The 1,164-nt window shown below is 40.5% G+C and overlaps 1 protein-coding gene across 1 annotated transcript in view; it reads left to right on the plus strand.

The window, feature by feature from the left end:
• Window positions 1–1,164, plus strand: part of LOC106527235 (vacuolar protein sorting-associated protein 13D) — a gene marked incomplete at its 5' end in the record, with an annotated part of 64,580 nt that overhangs the window by 46,471 nt on the left and 16,945 nt on the right. Inside the window, 1 exon segment of the mRNA XM_014022063.1 lies at window positions 215–364. Within this exon segment, the coding sequence (XP_013877517.1) occupies window positions 215–364 (150 nt within the window).

Here is a 1,164-nt window from a genome sequence, read left to right on the forward strand (position 1 = left end):
GACATGAACAACAGTCATGCTGTCACAAGTACCGTATGCACCGGACTATAAGCCGCATGGTTCAAAGTTCAGGAAAAAAGTCACGGCTTATAGTCCGAAAAATACGGTACTTGTGACAGCATGACTGTTGTTCATGTCCATACGGACAGCAAATATTCTTAGTGAACAATATTCATGTTCTGCTAATGTTTTCTCTGTGATGTTGTGTTTTCAGGTAGACAACCAGTTACTGGGCACCACCCAGCCTGTGATGCTCTATGTGACTCCCAGTTCAGGGGAGAGCGGTGGAAATGACAGCGGCCCTGCTCTGCAGGTGAACTCAGTCAAGGTTCCCAGCAGGCTGAGTCTTACAGAGCTCTTCAAGGTGAGTGTCACATGCTGAACCACAACACTGAGAGGAACAGGAAATGAGAGCAGGCTCCTGCTCATCAGAGTGGGAAGGGTGGAGGGTTGGGCAATATTGGCTAAAAAAATTAATCATGATTAYTTGTGGTATTTAGTCAATAACTATTATTTTGATGATTAATCCCCTGGAGTTCCCTGGACACCCTTATGTCCCAGTCACATGACCAATTTAGTGGGTTAGATTTGCTCTTCATAAAAATCTGTTCCAAACTGTGTCAAAATCACAGACTTCAAGCTATACATCAATTTTTTAATTGTGTTGATAGATAAATAAATTACAGAACTTTTTTTTAATGTTTGTCATATTTGAAGTGGAATGGAGCTTGGTGGCATTAATCGTATTAATTGTCAAGTGCCAAAAAATTATCAGTTAATGTTTTTCTGACGATTGATTGCACACGGTACGATTATGCCCGACCCTAGTGGAATGTTGCCCCTATGTGCCACTACGGGTGGAAATCTTTAGGCACCTCAAGATTCAACTCAATTGTGACTCAGAGGACTCAGTATAAGGATGAAACAATTATTGATGCATCAGTTCAGAGCATAGAATGTGTCAGACCTAAAATAAACTGCTGTAAATAATAGGGGCGTAAGAAAATATCGATACACTGAAATATCGTGATATTTCATTTCCCGATACTGTATCGATATTCTAAAGCCCTGTATAGATTTTTTTATTAAGGTTTAAAACGTCAACTTTCCTGCCAGCCATTCATTTTTATGTTGTAGTTCAGCCTCTGACCACTAGTTGGCAGC

Source organism: Austrofundulus limnaeus, unplaced genomic scaffold (genome assembly GCF_001266775.1).
Source record: "Austrofundulus limnaeus strain Quisiro unplaced genomic scaffold, Austrofundulus_limnaeus-1.0 Scaffold316, whole genome shotgun sequence".
NCBI classification, from domain to species: Eukaryota; Metazoa; Chordata; class Actinopteri; order Cyprinodontiformes; family Rivulidae; genus Austrofundulus; species Austrofundulus limnaeus.